Raw genomic sequence first — 14,903 nt, 5'->3', positions numbered from 1 at the left:
GGATAGAAGGGTTTATTGCTCTGTTCGTAAGCCTTTGCATCGGTAGTGAAGGAAACCAGTCTGCCGGAACCCACTGATATGCTCAGTGATCAGAAAGCATATGCCAGCACCAGCTAAGATCCTAGGAAGACCCTGCTGGATCAGACCAATGATAGACCAGCATCCTGTTCTCACAATGGCCACCCAGATGCCTGTAGGAAACCTTCAAGCAGAACCTGAGCACAAGAGCTCTTTTCCCTCCTGTGGTTTCCAGCAACTGGTATTCAGGAGCATTGCTGCCTCCAGCCGTGGAAGCAGAGCACAGCCATCATGGCTAGTAGCCATTGATTTGCCTCTCCCCTGTTTGACAGGCATTGCGTGCGTTACTTTTATGGTGTGGAAAGAGAACCACACAAGGTAGCATTTCTGCAGTATGATCTTGAATTGATTTAATCTTTGGGTCAGCTCCAATCAGCTCCAATCCAAGCAGGTGGCGCTGTGGGCTAAACTACAGAGCCTAGGACTTGCTGATCAGAAGGTCGGTGGTTCAAATCCCCGCCATGGGGTGAGCTCCTGTTGCTCGGTCCCAGCTCCTGCCAACCTAGCAGTTCGAAAGCACATCAAAGTAGATAAATAGGTACCGCTCTGGCAGGAAGGTAAATGGTGTTTCCATGCGCTGCTCTGGTTCGCCAGAAGCGGCTTAGTCATGCTGGCCACATGACCTGTACGCTGGCTCCCTCGGCTAGTAAAGCGAGATGAGTGCCGCAACCCCAGAGTCGGCCACGACTGGACCTAATGGTCAGAGGTAACTTTACCTTCTCCAATCTGGTGCCCTCGGGATGTTTTGAACTATAGTTTCCATCAGCTCCTGCAGTCGAAAGCCTCTGAAGAGTGTCAACTTGGGGAAGGCTACTTTCATTGATCAGTCAGTAGAGAAGTTCCGTAGCTCAGTGGAAGAGCACCTGCCTTGCAAGCAGGAGGTCTCAGGTTCAATCTCCAATTGCATCTCTAGGTAGGGCTGGGAGAGGCTCTGTGTCCAAAATGCTGGAGAGTCTATGCTTCTAGTCAGTGTAGACAACCCTGAGCTAGATGGGCTCAGTATAAGGCAGCTTCCTATGTTCCTGAGAATTGAAATGGAGATGTGAGCAATTAGCGAACACCATTGTTTTGGCTTGTTTCCAGTGCATTTCTGACACAGCAATACTGGAAATCTCACGGTAACGGCAGTGATGGGACCACCACCCACCCGCCATTCAGAATCTACCAGCGATGGTTTGCTGCTGGAGCCTGGGGCTGAGCTGCAAGACAGTTGCTCGGAACGTCTTCCTTTGCAGCTGTAAATAAAGTTTGCCAAACCCATGTTTTAAAAACAAAGAGAAGAACATTTTGTAGCATGGGGCATGATTTATTTATTTGAAAACACAAATAATCAAAAACAAAACACCCAATCGTTTTGGCGAGGGTTGTGGCCTTTCCCCCTGCATCCGACCCAAAACTGTGCTTTAAAGCCACATTATAGGGTCACTGTAGAGCCTTATTTTACTTAACATCCTCATCAATGAATTATTTATGCCCTCCCAATGTTTTATTCATGATAAATATTAATACCAGTGTCTTTAAGAGGAGAGGTTATTGCTGCAATTTTACCTGGAAGAGATGATATTATTGAAATAAAGTGACAGAGATCCCATTTCCTCACTGGGGGGGGGGGGGGCTGTTTTTGTTGACAAAGCTCTCCTTCCGGTTAACCCTTTGCCAGCTGGAGGACCTCTATCCTGGGGATTCCTAGAGAGCAGATATGCCTTCTGAACTTGAATGGTTTCGGGGTGGTTGAGGTTTGTTTTTGTTTTGCTTTGGTCCCTGCAAATCATTGGGGGGGGGGCTTTTTCTGGCACGCCTGCTTTGTGTTTGGACCATTTAGCTCATGGAAGTCTTTAAGCTCTGTGATGGTTATTCATTCATCATATGAATATAACTAATAGCAATGGTGTTCAATCTTCTAGTGGTATTCAATGTTCTAGGGTGCCAACACAATTAACATGGGGCATCATTTAGGGCCTCAGTGTTACCCTGCTTGAATATGAATGGGGTCCTTATCAAGAACACACTCAGCCCCAACGGCCCTTGCTCAGAGATACAACACCTCTGCTTTGCATGCAAAAGGTCCCAGGTTCAGTCCCCAGCATCTCCACGCAGAGCTAGGTGAGAACCCAGCCTGAGAGCTGCTGCCAGTCCGTGTAGACAATACAGAGCTAGAGGGACTCAGAGTAGGGCAGTTTCCTAGGTTCCATTCCTAAACTTCCATTCACAAAGCCCTGATCAGCTTCCATGCAACTCTGGGGTTACCCAAACAATTCAGAAATCATTGCTAGGGGCCCTAAGCCAGAAAACACTTCACTGAAATGTGTAGCACAATGGAAAAAATCTTGAGGATAAAACTATGTCCTGGCAGATCATTTCCAGCTACCCTTACAACTTAGATTGTAGAATTTAACAAAAACATTTACTAAGAGCACTGCTAAAAATAGAGTGATGTTTCTTATGAGCCTCGCTATTGTATAATAGTATTGAGTGCTAATACAATAAGTATGTTCCGATTCTACCCCCACTTTGGTTGGTTGCTGCTCAAAGCCCTTTTCATAGCACAATAAAATGTAATTAGTGCTCAAGAAGCTTACATAATTTAATAAAATGCTCTCAGATGGCATTAAAATCCAGCTGAAACCAGGGTTGTTTTTTGGTGTTTTTTTCTTGTTGTTAAAAGACGGAGAAGAACAACGGTGGATCCCTTAAAAGCACAATCAGCATGTTGTATTTTCTAAACCCTCCCTATTTAGTGAGCTGAAGCTTATGACAGAGGGGCGTGAGAGGAGGGTGATATGGCCCATGTTTAATGTATGAAGCGGAATAAGAAGTCTCCCATCTGTCGGAGCCCAATGGGAGTCTGGAGATGAATGATGGATCCTTCCTGACATGTCTTTGGTTCTTTCCCTTAAAGAGATGCACATGTATTATTTTTGATGTGTGTTGAAGGAAGGAGATTGAGGTGTGTGCGTGTGTGTGTGTTAATGTGCAGCCAGGAGGCATTTTGTGTTAAGGGGAGGCTGGCAGGGGGGCGAGGACAAGGCACAGTTTAAAGATGGGCTTTTTGTTTTGGAGTTACGAGCATGGATGAAAATATCCTGGAAAAGGATATTGTGGAGTTGGAAAAGCTTCAGGAAAAACAGCAACCAGAATGATCAAGGAGATGGAGCAACTTCACTATGAGGTTGCAACGTTTGGGGCTTTTCAGCTTAGGGGAAAATTGAGCAACAGGAGACATCATAGTGATGCATGAATTGATGTGTGGTGTAGAGAAAGTGGATAGAGACCAGTTTCTCTCATCATACTTGAACTTGGGGACATCCAATGAAGCTGAATGTTGAAGGACTGAGAGCAAACGAAAGAACTCATTTGCACACTGTTGTAAATAAAAATTTGCCCTTTTCCCTTATGGGGTATTCAAAAGCCCATATAGAGTCCTTACATAGGTTCCCTATTGGTAGGAGAAAATAACAGAGGCCAACCAGAGAATACTGTACTGAGAAGCAAAGCAGCTAGTAAGCTTGATCTTTATTGATCTGTTGCAAACAGGGTGCTCCCCCCACCTGCAGGAGAGAGGAGGGACCCAGAAAAATGGCGTGCAAGGCCTTATAAAGACTTTTGAAATTGCCACCCTGTAGATGAAGACCACCCCCAGAAACATCATACATACATCACAGAAGGGGTGTAACCTAAGACCACCCTCCAGATACATCACACCTACACCACAAAAAAGGTGGTCTTAAAACAGAAATTTGAATGTTGTTTTTTCTCCTGTCATTGTTTATCTCCTGTCTGGCAGGTTACTTGATTGGATTGCCTGGGGAGCCTGGCCAGTCTTTTGTAATGATAAATACGCCAGGCCACAGGCTCACACCCTATTCATATCTTAAATGTGCCCTTAAGACAAGATTTGTGAAGGAAAAGACAATGGGGAGGCTTTTTCACTTTCACCTTGCAGAGAAAACATTTGCTCAGTTTAGGAATCAAAATGGCTTCAGGTCGGTCTTCCTGTGCTGATCTATGTACGTGTGGTTATGAACATTACCATATATCTAAGACCTCAAAATTCCTATCACAACATCACGTTAAACTGTAGAACTCACTCCCACAGTAGGCCGTAATGGCCACCAACTTGGAGCAGCTTTAAATGAGGATTAGACAAATTCCTGGAGGAGGAGAGGGCTATCAATGGCTGCTAGCCCTGATTGCTACGCTCTTCCTCCATGGTTGGAGGCAGAAATGCTTCTGCGAATCACAAGAGGTGAAATTGCTCTTGTGATTGATTCCTGCTTGCTGGCTTCTCACTGTTGGGCCGGTGTGAGAACAGGTTGTGGGCCTAAATGGGCCATTGGCCTGATCCAGCAGGCTCTTTTTAAGTTCCATGTCCTGACCCCAGAGCAGGAATATTCCTGAGAATGCCCATAGCAGGAATCCCTGAGGAGATTTAGCTGTTGGGAACATCTGGAAGGCAGCAGCTTGGCAAAGATGGACATAGGCTGCACTTTTTGGAGTCTTGGGTTGCTGACAGTAGCTGCGCCAGAATTTGAAATACAGAAGTAACTATCAGTTCACATTTCTTAGTGTAGAAAGTATTAATCTGATGCGTAGAGATCTTTCCTGTTCTACTTAATTCCAGAAAAGAGGCTTCTGGAAGCTTCTCTGTATGAAGGATACAAGCAGAAGGCTCATTATATTTGGGTTATTCCTTCAGAGAAGCTGAGTGTTATGTAGTGAAGTTTCACCCTGGGCCAGCAGGGGGATACTGTATATAGTTTTCACTCAGGTCTGTCGATAGTTTTCACTCAGGTCCACGTCAGTTATTTTAGGCGGGAACTCTGGGCTGTTGTTGCTACAATGTTGACAGCCGGCTGCCTATAAAAGCAGGCCGGCTGAGCTGTTTGCAGTCAGTTCTATTCCAGCTTACGAAGAGCTACTTGGAGAAATCGCTGTGTCGTCTGCTATGTCAACCCACAACTTAACACTGAGTAAAGTTTGCTTAAACTGGTTCTGTTATGTCTTTCAGCCAAGGTCATGCTGACTATAAAAGTAGGGCCAGAAGGAACCTGGGTTTCACTCTCTCTTCCTTCTGGTATGGTGTTCTGTACATGGTTAGGGTTAAGGTTTAGAATTACTATAAGTTATTGTAAGTTTAAGTTAAGTCTGCTGCAAGTGGATTTCTTGTGGACAGTGCCAATCCTGAATGTATTGGATTTGTGACCATTCTGCCCATTTGCCTTCAGTAGCACAAAGCTCTGCTGGATGAAATACAATTGCCTCTGATCTATTTTTTGGGAATCCTGCAAAGTTTTTACTCTGCTAACTATACATTGGAGTTCTGCTCTGGATCAATATTGAGTAGAATTCCACAACATTTCCCCCCACATTTTCCTTTCAACTTTTCCCTTCCTTTTCCCTTTCAGCTATGTCTGACTTCCACATCCACCCCCAGAGTGCAGTGGTGGAAGAAGGTGGCGTGGCCAGGTTTCAGTGCCAGATACATGGCTTGCCAGAGCCTGTGATCATGTGGCAGAAGAACCATCTCCCCATCAATACAGAAAACAACAGGTAAGGACAGTGGGTCCAGTTCCCTCCAAACAGGGCTGCGAGTGCTGCAAGAGGGGTGTTTTTCAAACTCTGCACTATTCAGAAACACCTTGCAGGTGGAAAGTTCTTCATATCTACTGTGGAACCTATCATTTATTTAAATCGCAAGATTTATATACCGCTTGATTGTAATGAAACCTCAAGGTGGTTTACAAAAAGGATAAAACAACTGAATTATCAGTAAAATAAATGCAGCTATGGAAAGTATCCAAAAAATAATTAAAATTCACAATAAACTGAAATCCAGATTAAAACACATGCCAACATTCTCCATGTCTGGATAGGCTTGCCTGAACAAAAATGCTCTCAGCAGGTGCTCAAAAGGATACAGTGAAGGCATTTGCCTGGCGTCAATCATCAGGGAGTTCCAAAGTGGGGCTGCTGCCACACTAAAATATTGATTTCTTAAAACCCTTCCAAGTAGTTGGGGCCAACTGGGGGAGGTAGATCCAATTGGCCTGATCCTTGACCTCAAAGGGGGCCTCCTATTTAAAGGTAAACGTAAAGGGACCCCTGACCATTAGGTCCAGTCGCGGACAACTCTGGGGTTGCGGCGCTCATCTCGCTTTATTGGCCGAGCTTCTGGGTCATGTGGCCAGCAGGACTAAGCCGCTTCTGGCGAACCAGAGCAGCGCACAGAAACGCCCTTTACCTTCCCGCCAGATTTATCCCACCTATTTATCTACTTGCACTTCATGCTTTCGAACTGCTAGGTGGGCAGGAGCAGGGACCGAGCAACGGGAGCTCACCTCATTGCGGGGATTTGAACTGCCTACCTTCTGATCGGCAAAGGGGGCCTCCAATTTAGACAGCCATTAAATCTTTTGGAATCTGATAAGCTTCACAACTTTTTTTCATGTGAATTGGACCAAAATGTGACAAAACTCTCAGCTTAGAGCTACAAATTCACGCAAATAAGAGATGTGATTTGTTAAAAGGGATTTCTTTTTGTTACCTGTTAATAGATTTTAAAGAGTTAAAATTAAAATGTTCATGAAAACCAATAGAAATATATTTGATGGCACAAGATTAGACCGTGATGAATGTGTCCTCTCAGATCAGCTGATTATATAAACAAACCAGTTACCCTTGTTCTTTTTTTTGGAGGGAGTTGTGCCTTATTTTTTTTTTCATGGGTTGTCCTTTTAATTTTTTTTTTTTTTTTTAGTGTAGCTAGGGTCCCCAAAAGCTGGAAGTGAGATGAGCCTCTCTGGACCCATGGCAAGGCCTGGATGCAGCAGAGGATTCTGGGAAATGTTTTTGGGAATCCTGTGCTTGCCTTGCCTGGACAGATTGGACCTCAACACTGAACTGAGACTGTGCTCCAGAACATGCCTGGCAACCCCCCCCCCCCCCCGTTGCTGAGCCTTTCAAGAAAATACTGTGGTCGGCAAGCTGACTTTCAGAGAAGATAGACAGCTATTACTGATCTGGCAAACCCCTGATAAGCTTCTCCGAAGCTGCAGGCTTTGAAAACCAGTGTTCCAGAATAATAGCAGCGCTAAGCTTGATATTATAAATAAGCAAGGGAACTTTCCAATTCATAACCCACCTTCATTCACCTGTCCCCCAACCAATCGCAGAGGCAATTAAACTGGTCAGTGAAAAACATCCCGTGATAATCCCAGGGTGTGTGTCTGCGCATTCGAAATGAAGCTGATTCAGGGCAGAGAAAAAGAAGTAACTTCTTCGCACAGCACAAAGTGGAATTTGCTCCCCAAAGAGGCAGCGACGTTCACCGAACTGGATGGCTTGAAAAGAGGGTTAAGACCATTCCCTGAAGGAGAATTAGTCCACAATGGCTATGTTCTGCCTCCCCTGTCAGAGGCAGCAAGCCTCTTGAATGCCCATCGCTGGGAATCGCAGGGGACAGGTAGTGCTGTGGCGCTCAGGTCTTGCCTACAGGCTTCCCATGGGCCTCTGGTTTGCTGCCACGAGAACAAAATGCTGGACTAGATGAGACTTCCGCCTGATCTGGCAAGGCTCTTTTTGTGCTCATAGAATCAAGTGTCCTCATTTGATGCACATTCACAGAACAAATTTTGCAATTCAGGTTTGTGTTTGTTGGCTGCAGAGTTGCACCATTGCCTGCTTGCCTTTCCCCCACTTATCGCAAATCAATGAGGATTATTCATTCCCTAGTTATTTGTTAATTTTTCAATCCATTTATTTCCACCCACCCCCCAATCATGGGCATAGCCAAGGGGGGGGGAGCAGGGGGGCAGCTGCCCCCCTAAATCAGTAAAAATACATAACTAATTGAGGTTCTACCCCACCCTAACAAAAATCCTGGCTACGCCCATGCCCCAAATTGATTGCTTTATAGCAGCGCCTTCAAAGTAGCTTGCAAATATTAAAATGTTGCTGCTGCTGCTGTTTACCTGCCCTTTACTCTTAAGGTTCCAGGGCAGTTCATAGCAATTAAAATACAATATTAAAAACAATTCAAACAGTTCATAGACATAAGGTGGATCCTAAAAATATACATATTGGGTGTCAAAAGCCAGAGTAAAGAGCTGTATCCATAAAATACATACACAGATGCATAGAGTATCATCAAAACAATCCATTTTTCATTCGGCTAATGCTTACCACATACAAAAAAATAGTATTTTAGTTCAGTTCTGAAGGGGGAAAACTATTTACTTCCATCAACTGAATGCTAGAAAAGCAGAGAATCGTAAAACCATCTATGAGATCAGGTATACCATGTGATGGCTCATCTCTTTCTTTCACTGATCATTTATCAGCATGCCCCTCAGGCAACTGCTTGGAAGCAGAGTTCGATCTGGCCTGCATATGCAGGCGAATAGCGGGCAGGACGCTGAGGTGGCAGAATGGACCACAGCACTACATTCCGCAGGTGTTGGATGCCAACTCTGAATGGTCCACCATGTGAAAACAAAAGAAATAAACCCCCCTGCAGTCAGAAAACTAACATAACAGGGTTCTTTGCTGGATGTGCTAGATTTCTACTTGCAAGGAGCCTTAACAAAAACATAAGGAGGAATTCAAAACATCACCAGCCACCTGCAGTTTGGAGTGGCATGCTTTGCCCCCTCATTCTAGAGCAGGCCTTTACCCCTCTAAATACCCATGTACCCGCTACTATGCTGAAACCCCCCTCACTTTCATTCCCTTGCTTTTTCCTGCTCCTTTAGGTACACGCTGTTGCCCAAGGGTGTTTTGCAGATTACTGGCCTGCGAGCTGAAGACACTGGGATCTTCCACTGTGTTGCCACCAACATTGCCAATGTGAAGTTCAGCAGGGGAGCCAGGCTCACTGTGTCAGGTTGGTGTGTTTGTGGGACAGAGGGGGGCAGAAGCAGGTGGTCCATCCCACTTATTTCCTACCAGGTCAGTCTATTAATGTGACTCATTTGGTTGCAGTTAAGACCGGTGCTTGGAATAGTGCTGGACGCCATATGCTGGCTGGGGCTGTTGGGAAAGCAAAACACCTGGAGGTCACTGGTTAGGAGACTACTGAGAAGATAGAGCTTACCTTCACAAAGCCCCCCCTTTTTTTTACCCTCCCTGCCCGCTGTGCCCACTGTGCTTGTCAACCTGTCAAAAGTCTTGAAACAACAACTGTGTCCGGATTCTGCAGTGCAGGTGCATAGAGCTGTTTTGCCAGGGGCAAGCGGTAGATGGTTGACATTCCTTGAACACATTGCTCCGTAAAGCCGGCTGCTTCTCAGCAGGGGATGTGAAATTCTGCAGCCAGAATCCTACCCGAGAGCCCTGAATTTGTGCAAAGTGCTTCGATGGAAATTAGTGGAATAGAGAGGAGAAGGGAGCAAAATGGTTGGGGTGGCCCATTTTTTCTCATGCCCAAACACCGCAGACTGGTCGTACCTGAAAGCCACTTCTCTGCAGAACCCAAGAGTCCTGGCTCCTACTTATCAAACACAGGCAAAGGCTCTTAACCTATAAGTAAGAAAGCTACCTTAATTCGGGAAAGTAAAAGGTACAGGTTCAGCAGCAGACACAGAGTCCCAGAGTTCAGGGTATTCAGAACTGGCCAAAAGCAATGGAAATGTCCCACCACTTTCTGCATTCTGCCCATCAAGCTTTTAAAGATGATGCATGACATGCTCCATCATGAGACTCTCTCGCTTTGCAGGAATGTTGGGCTTGCAAATGCTCTCTCCATCTGAACGCCCAAGACCTTTGGCTAGTGCCCAGCCTGACCAGCTGTTGGTCCTGAGTCTGGCAGGATGCTAAAAAGGCCTGCCTTGGCCTGGCCCTATTCTCCAAAGGGACACATTATCTTCTTCTGGCACCCTCTTGAAAGCTGCTTTCCCCATCAAGTCCCACCTCCCTTGAGCCTTGACACCCACTTAGCAAATGGCTGTTCACACCTGCTTACCAACATGTGCTGGAAACCAGCCTTCGGAGGAGGAATGAGTCAAACCTCCATCTCTGGTCTTCAGCAAAGCTGACTTCCAGCCAAAAATGGCATTCCTTTCATGCCTCTGAGGCCCAAGCTGGCACTGCTTGCTTTTTGGTGATGAGCAGAACCTGACCAAGCAAGCAGCTCTCCCAACAGCTTAATCTTAGAGCTAAGGTGATCCCAAGGGGAGCTGTCCAGGGTGGCAAGTGAATTGGTGTCAGGGGAGAGAGACCTACCTCAGTGATAGAACATCTGCTTTGCATACAGAAGGAACCAGGTTCAATCCTTGACGTCTCCAGATAGGAGTTGGAAAAAAGTCTTACCTGAATCCTTGGAGAGCTGCTATCAGTCAGGGTTGAGCTAGTTGGTCTGACTCAGTATAAGGCAGCATGCAGTGTAGGATTTAGAGGGCATAGGAAGGCTGGTTTTATTAATTGATTGATTGATTGACTGACTGACTGATTGATTGATTGCATTTAAACACCACCTTTGTCTTCCAAGGATCTAAAAGGTGGTGTACATGGTTCTTCCTTCTTCCCATTTCATCCCCATAACAACCCTATGAGGTAGGTTAGGCTAAGAGATGGGACGTTGAGTGGCCCATAGTCACTCACTGAACTTCACGGCTGAGTGGGGATTCGAACCCAGCTCTCCCCACATCTCAGTCCAACACTAACCATTATTATGCCACACTGACTCTTTTAAAAGATTGTATAATAAACCAATTGTGCCTCGTGGCTTTACCTTGGAACCCTTGTGGACATCTGCGCACGGGAGCCAAGCCTAGTGAACTAGGGTGTTGTGGGTATTTCAGCTTCCAGATCATTGCTGTTTTAGGGTGGAATTGAATCACATCCCAGCAAATTTAGGTCACCCAATTATAGTTGACTGGGAGGTCTTGTGCAACAAACCTGCTTCCCCAAATTGTCAGGCTGTTTGCAGCGAGGAAAGTGACAGGGCAGTGCATTGAAAATTGTGGAATTACACTTGCTTTGATGCAAGGTTGTGTAACCTCCCCCACAAACAAATCAGAATCATTAAATAGACAGCATTGTCTAATTTCCCTGTAAACCAACAGTGTTGTCTAATTTCCCTGCTCAATGAACAGGTTGCCTAGAAGCGCCCCCTTCAGCTGTAGAAGGGAATAGCATGATGCAGCATCTGCTCCTGTGACTGGCAGGCAGCACAAAGCTTCCTGATTGGCCAAGCCTGGTATAAATTCCAGGAGTCAGCCCCTTGTGTTCTTTCCTGGTCAAGAGAACCTTCTACCTGCAGCATTTCAGCCTCTGCAATGAGTAGGGAAGGCAGGCAGGTTTGGGTCATGGCTGCCTTCTCATACGAACAATAGGAACTGCCTGCCATTGAGTCAGGCCATTGGCTCAGCTCATTCAGTACTGTGCCTACAATGACCGGCAGAAGCACGCCATGGTTTCAGGCAGGGAACTCTCCCATCCCTACTTGGGGATTGAACCTGGGACCTTCTGCACGCAAAGCAGATCCTTTACCACTGAGCTGATGCTCTGCTCTAGCCTTGACGTGAAACAGCACTTCTGAAACCTTACACTCGGAGCACCCGCCCCAGCAATGAGGTGTATATACATACATACAGATGCACCTTCTTGATTTCAGAATGTCTCATGTTAATGCTTGGTCTGCCATGCACAGGTTCTCATTCTCCCGTGTACAAGGATCCCATGATTCTCGTGGGACCAGAGAACCTGACCTTAACCGTGCACCAGACTGCCATCCTGGAATGCATTGCAACCGGAAACCCCAGGCCTATCGTCTCCTGGAGTCGACTTGGTAAGTGACCAGAGGTTATCCTCGTGTCAGAATCCATACACAAGAAAGGAGAGCTTTGCTATTACTTCAGTGTGGGCAAAGTTACATACAGCATATTGTAGTTGCTGCTAGGTAGGAATTTGGTTTGAGGGTATGAAGACCCTTGTGAGCTGGAAGAAGTTGCTAGTTTTGCGTGTAAAGCTGGTTGCGTTGGAAGGGACCCAGAGGGTCATCTAGTTCAACCCCCTGCAATGTTTCTGTCTTCTGTTTCTTGTGGTTTCTTCACACCCGCTTCTCTATGTCCCTGAAATGCAGGCTGCGTACCCGTAATACAGTTAAAGCACGTTGCTTCCCCCATGGAATCCTGGGAAATGTAGTTTACTGCTCACACAGGCATACAATTCTGAGCACCCTTAATAAACCACAGTTCCCAGGATTCTTTGAGGAAAGCCACGTTCCTTAAACATAGCATAAGATGTTCTTCGGAGCCAGCAGGATCAGATGTTTCTTGGCTCTCCATAGGAGAGCGAATTCACCCTTTCATTTTCAGTGCTAAAGCTCTCTCTGCTAGTTAATGAGATTCTAGCTTCTAATCCCTCACGGCTGGTTGTTGAGCTATGGAGGCCCTGCTGATCCCAGGACTGCTGGAGCAGAGTGGGGTCACTGCCTCTGTCAACCATAGACAAGCTAGAAGCTTTAAACACACACACACACACACACACACACACACACACACACACCAGGCCACATCAATGTGCTCTGTTTGTTGTGGTTTGCTGCCCTGACCACAGCAATGCAGCTTGCTTTAAATACCTTTTGCCACCTTGACTGCACCATACAAATATGAAACACCTTCTTTCTCTACAACTGCATTTAAAAAAATATATATTATGATGTATATATCTGAAGTTGAGAGAAGGAACTGCTGCAAAAGTTGTGAGAGGCAGATTGTAATTATTAAATGGACAGCATTTCTGAAGGATGCTCTGAATTACAAAAAGAACTTAATAGAAATGGAACCAGTAGTTAGGTTTCAGCGAAAGGCCTTCTTTTTTTTCCAGCATGAGGGGTGAAATCCCCCATGGGCAACCCCCCAGGAGCCACATTTATATAAGTTTAGTATGAAAGAAAAATCTCCAAGAGTATATAAAACCAGCCAGTATATAAAACCAGCCATATAAATTGTGTTTTTTTATGTTGTATTAATAAGCAATGTAGAAGTGCTCATCCTCACATCATTCTAATAATAGGTAAAAGTGTTCAGTGTGACCAAATTCAGTGGTCACGGTAAACCTGGGCATATGACTACACCTTTAAAATACAGGCAATGACCAATTTATGTGCATCCAATGGATGGAACTTAAGTTTGTGCCTGTATTATATTTGTTTATTTATCTTGAATCAGGAAGAATGTTACATACTTGCTGAGATTTGTACATATGAGTAATTATCATATCTCAACAGTATAACTTATTGTGCACTCTTGTTGTTTATGTGGCATTAGAATAAAATTTATTAATGATTTTTTTAAAAAAAAACAAAAAAAACACAACTGAAGTTGAAAGCTAAAATCTGTTCAGGGCTGCCTCAAAAGAGAGTTTGGGTTTGGCATAAGAGAAGCGAATCTCCTCATCCCATTTCTGGTCCCTTAGAGTGAGCCTGGTTGTTCTAGGGGAAATGGTGTCTTGCTAGATTAAGCGAGCGAGCGAGAGAGAGAGAGAGTGTTCCAGGCTCCTTCGCACCGTAAATGCCAGACAGACCCAAAGTGTAATTTGCTCTTGTGTTTCTCCAACCCAGATGGCCGACCGATTGGCGTTGAAGGAATTCAGGTCCTTGGGACAGGAAACCTGATGATCTCTGACCTCACTGTGCAGCATTCTGGGATATACGTGTGTGCGGCCAATAAACCCGGCACAAGGGTGAGGCGGACAGCCCAAGGAAGGTTGGTGGTGCAAGGTAAGGCAGTCAGGATCACGATCCCTCAATTGCTAAGACACCAAATGGCTGTTTTCACAAACAAAATGTAAATGGTGCCCTTGGATTTCCTTCAGCTAGAACAGAAGAGTGACATTGACTAGCATGTACACTCACTTTTTTTAAAATGGTCTCTTTCACTTCCTATACTTCATTAGCAACATTTTACAAGTAGCGCATTTCAAGTTAAGAGTGTTCCTGGCATCACATGAGGAAATGTCCAGTGTCTACTTCCTCATCATGAATGGATTTTTCATTTTTAAAAGTAGTGTAAATGTGTCCTGGAAATTCCCTCTTCTGATCACCTAAACAGGGTTGCAGCTGAAAATGTGGTGATAGTAACAAGGGAGTGATGAGGGAGCCTAAATGTATTTATTATTTTTGTTTTGTTGAAAAGATCATTTATATACCACTTATTAATCCTCAAAGTAGTTTTGCACAGAATTAAAATTACTTATAAAAATAGCCAGTAAAAAACCTTAGCCTAAGATTTATTTATTTTTCGAAATAAAATCAGTTTTAAAACCTACATTATAAAATAAAACTACACAGTAAAATTCATGCCAAATTTACATGTCTGGGTAGGCTTGCTTGAAAGAAATGTTTGTGGCAGGTGGTGAAAAAAAATTGCAGCGAATGTGCCTCCCTTCAATGTAAATGGGCAGGGAGTTCCAACATTCATGGGGTGCCAGAGTGAAAGATTGCTTGCTTGCAAGTGCAAGAGCAAACATTATGTGGCACTTGAAAAATGCCGGTTCCACAAACAAAAACAGTTAAGTGGGCAAGGCAATCCTTCAAGCAAACTGTTCCCAAGCTGTTATATACTAAGAGTAACACCTTGAATCATAGAATCATAGAATCATAGAATCATAGAGTTGGAAGAGACCACAAGGGCCATCGAGTCCAACCCCCTGCCAAGCAGGAAACACCATCAGAGCACTCCTGACATATGGTTGTCAAGCCTCTGCTTAAAGACCTCCAAAGAAGGAGACTCCACCACACTCCTTGGCAGCAAATTCCACTGTCGAACAGCTCTTACTGTCAGGAAGTTCTTCCTAATGTTTAGGTGGAATCTTCTTTCTTGTAA

The 14,903-nt window shown here is 44.9% G+C and overlaps 1 protein-coding gene across 1 annotated transcript in view; it reads left to right on the top strand.

The window, feature by feature from the left end:
- Positions 1 to 14,903, top strand: part of IGDCC3 (immunoglobulin superfamily DCC subclass member 3) — a 111,625-nt gene that overhangs the window by 64,078 nt on the left and 32,644 nt on the right. The window contains exons 3-6 of the mRNA XM_081838874.1: positions 5,484 to 5,628; positions 8,829 to 8,959; positions 11,726 to 11,863; positions 13,640 to 13,798. Of these exons, the coding sequence (XP_081695000.1) occupies positions 5,484 to 5,628; positions 8,829 to 8,959; positions 11,726 to 11,863; positions 13,640 to 13,798 (573 nt within the window). The remainder of the gene's footprint in view (positions 1 to 5,483; positions 5,629 to 8,828; positions 8,960 to 11,725; positions 11,864 to 13,639; positions 13,799 to 14,903) is intronic.

The sequence above is a fragment of the Podarcis erhardii genome, assembly GCF_964252035.2.
Source record: "Podarcis erhardii genome assembly, chromosome: 14".
NCBI classification, from domain to species: Eukaryota; Metazoa; Chordata; class Lepidosauria; order Squamata; family Lacertidae; genus Podarcis; species Podarcis erhardii.
Note: the sequence above shows the minus strand (reverse complement) of the source record. Positions and strands in the feature narration are given on the sequence as shown.